At 45.2% G+C, this 2,020-nt stretch overlaps 1 protein-coding gene across 1 annotated transcript in view; it reads right to left on the bottom strand.

The window, feature by feature from the left end:
* Nucleotides 1-1,676, bottom strand: part of LOC103769055 (rab-like protein 2A) — a 3,419-nt gene extending 1,743 nt beyond the window's left edge. The window contains exons 1-2 of the mRNA XM_008936228.1: nucleotides 1,602-1,676; nucleotides 529-640 (exon numbers count right to left, since the gene is read on the bottom strand). Of these exons, the coding sequence (XP_008934476.1) occupies nucleotides 529-640; nucleotides 1,602-1,643 (154 nt within the window). The 5' untranslated portion in view covers nucleotides 1,644-1,676. The remainder of the gene's footprint in view (nucleotides 1-528; nucleotides 641-1,601) is intronic.
* Nucleotides 1,677-2,020: the final 344 nt, after the last annotated feature.

The following is a 2,020-nucleotide window of genomic DNA, read 5'->3' as shown; positions in this document are numbered from 1 at the left end:
CATTCCTGAGAGGAGGGTGTCATCCAGTCCTCTGCAGAGGAAGGTGGACAACTTTGCCAGCAGGTGTATTTAGACACTTTAGCACAGAGGAGTCCCATAGCAACTGCTGGCTGGATTAACAACACCAGGGCAGTCACTGACTGTATCTGGGGAAGCCACAGCAGAGGTCATGCTGCTTTTCTAGCAAGATACCCTGCAATTTTTGACTAGGTATGGTTCCAATCAGCTTTTGGATTCTTGCTAGCTAAAATGGGGAGCATGGCAAGGACAGAATTCGAAGGACATGACTTGAATAAAGTTTAATTGTATCTAATTTTTATTTTTTAATTGCTACTAAAACAAGGACAGGAGCCTGTATGAGAGCATGCAAGGCCAGTAGAGGACCCAGCTCTTTGGGAAAAGACAGCCACGATGGACTAATACTCAAGAATTCTCCGGACCTAACAGAGGGATGACATGCTTTCTCAGCCAGGTCAGGAGAGAACCACATCACTGTCCTGAGAGGCTGAAGGAAGAAGATAAACTCACCATCAATTTTATTTGCCACCACAATGCAAGGAATCTCTGGGCGGAATTCTCTCAGCTCCTTGTACCAGCTGTTTAAGTTCTTGTAGGTGACTTTCCGCTGCACATCAAACACCTTCCGAAAAAGAACCAGCTGTCAGGGGGCCAACAGCAGGACAGCTCCTGATCAACCCACTAAACCAAACACAAGTACAGAGCCCAGCCTCCTCCCCAGAGGACATCAACACAGGGAACTGTCCTTTGTTAGAAAGGATGACAGAAAAGGGGGAACATCCAGCAACCCCTGAAACGTGCAGCCCGCCCGTTTCTTTGCACGATGCAGGGCACAGTCCCTCATTTTCTGTTCTTCTCATCACATTCCTATTTGTACTACGACAAGTGCTCAACCACCCACGACAGCAAACAAGCCCTGGGAAAGACCTGTTCCACTATAGAGGGTCAGATGTGAGGCTTCTCCATTTCAACAATTAAAATATCAATGAATTTGACTGATGCTCACAAGAGATGAGAAATAGTGGAACAGCAGAGCAAGAGTACAAACCGAGATACCTGAGCAGGCTAGAAGTTAGGAGACAGGACTGATTTGAGCTAATAAATGGGAAGTGGAACAAAGAGGAAAATAGAAAGGGCAGAAGACCAGAGAAGAAAGTCTCATGTAGTACCCCTGGAGAACATGCCAGAACAGGTTTGTACTGCACAATCCAATGGTCACACCACAGAGCCAGAAAGGAAAGGCCTCTCACCTGTGACAGGACTGCTTCTATATAAGTACATTCAGTCACTCGTACCACCTGACTGGAACCACAGTGACAAAAGCAAGGAAATGCAGAAGACAGTAAGAGCAGGGAGTACAGTAAGAGTGCTATCAGGAAAGACAGAATGCAGCTAAACATACCCAGCTACACTACTTTTATCTGGTGAGAGCAGAAAGAACAATACAGGGGAGTTTTTTTACATGCTGGAAGAGACATGAAATATAAGGCAACGTAATCACAGAGTGTAACGAGCAAGCCAAGTGTCAGCTGGGGCTGTTGCCAGTCCCATTCCATCAGGTCACACTGGGACACCACCCTTACCATGATGCAAGCGTGAGCCTTATGGTAGTAGGACGCGTGCATGCTCTGGAACCTCTCCTGTCCTGCTGTGTCCCAGAAGTCTGTAAGACACAAAAAACAGGCTTAAAATGACACAACTTGCCAAGTTGTGTTTTTCTCCCAACTTAAACCCAGGGCACAAAGCCCAGCCCATCTACTCAGAGTCACAAATCAGGTTTCACCTCACTAATCTGAAATATTCCAGGGCTAAGAGATTATGCAAAACTAGGACCTTTTTTTAGGTAGGCTTAGCTATGAGTTGTGCTGACAGTGACCAATAATAGGAAGATTGTGTTAAAATGTATTAAAAAAACAGCAACTAAAATAATACTAAATAGTAATCTACTAAAGTAATCTAAGGCGTGGATTTTTAGAGTTGGTGACAACAGGCAGCTAAACCC

Source organism: Merops nubicus, unplaced genomic scaffold, assembly GCF_000691845.1.
Source record: "Merops nubicus isolate BGI_N331 unplaced genomic scaffold, ASM69184v1 scaffold22222, whole genome shotgun sequence".
Classification (NCBI taxonomy): Eukaryota; Metazoa; Chordata; class Aves; order Coraciiformes; family Meropidae; genus Merops; species Merops nubicus.
Note: the sequence above shows the minus strand (reverse complement) of the source record. Positions and strands in the feature narration are given on the sequence as shown.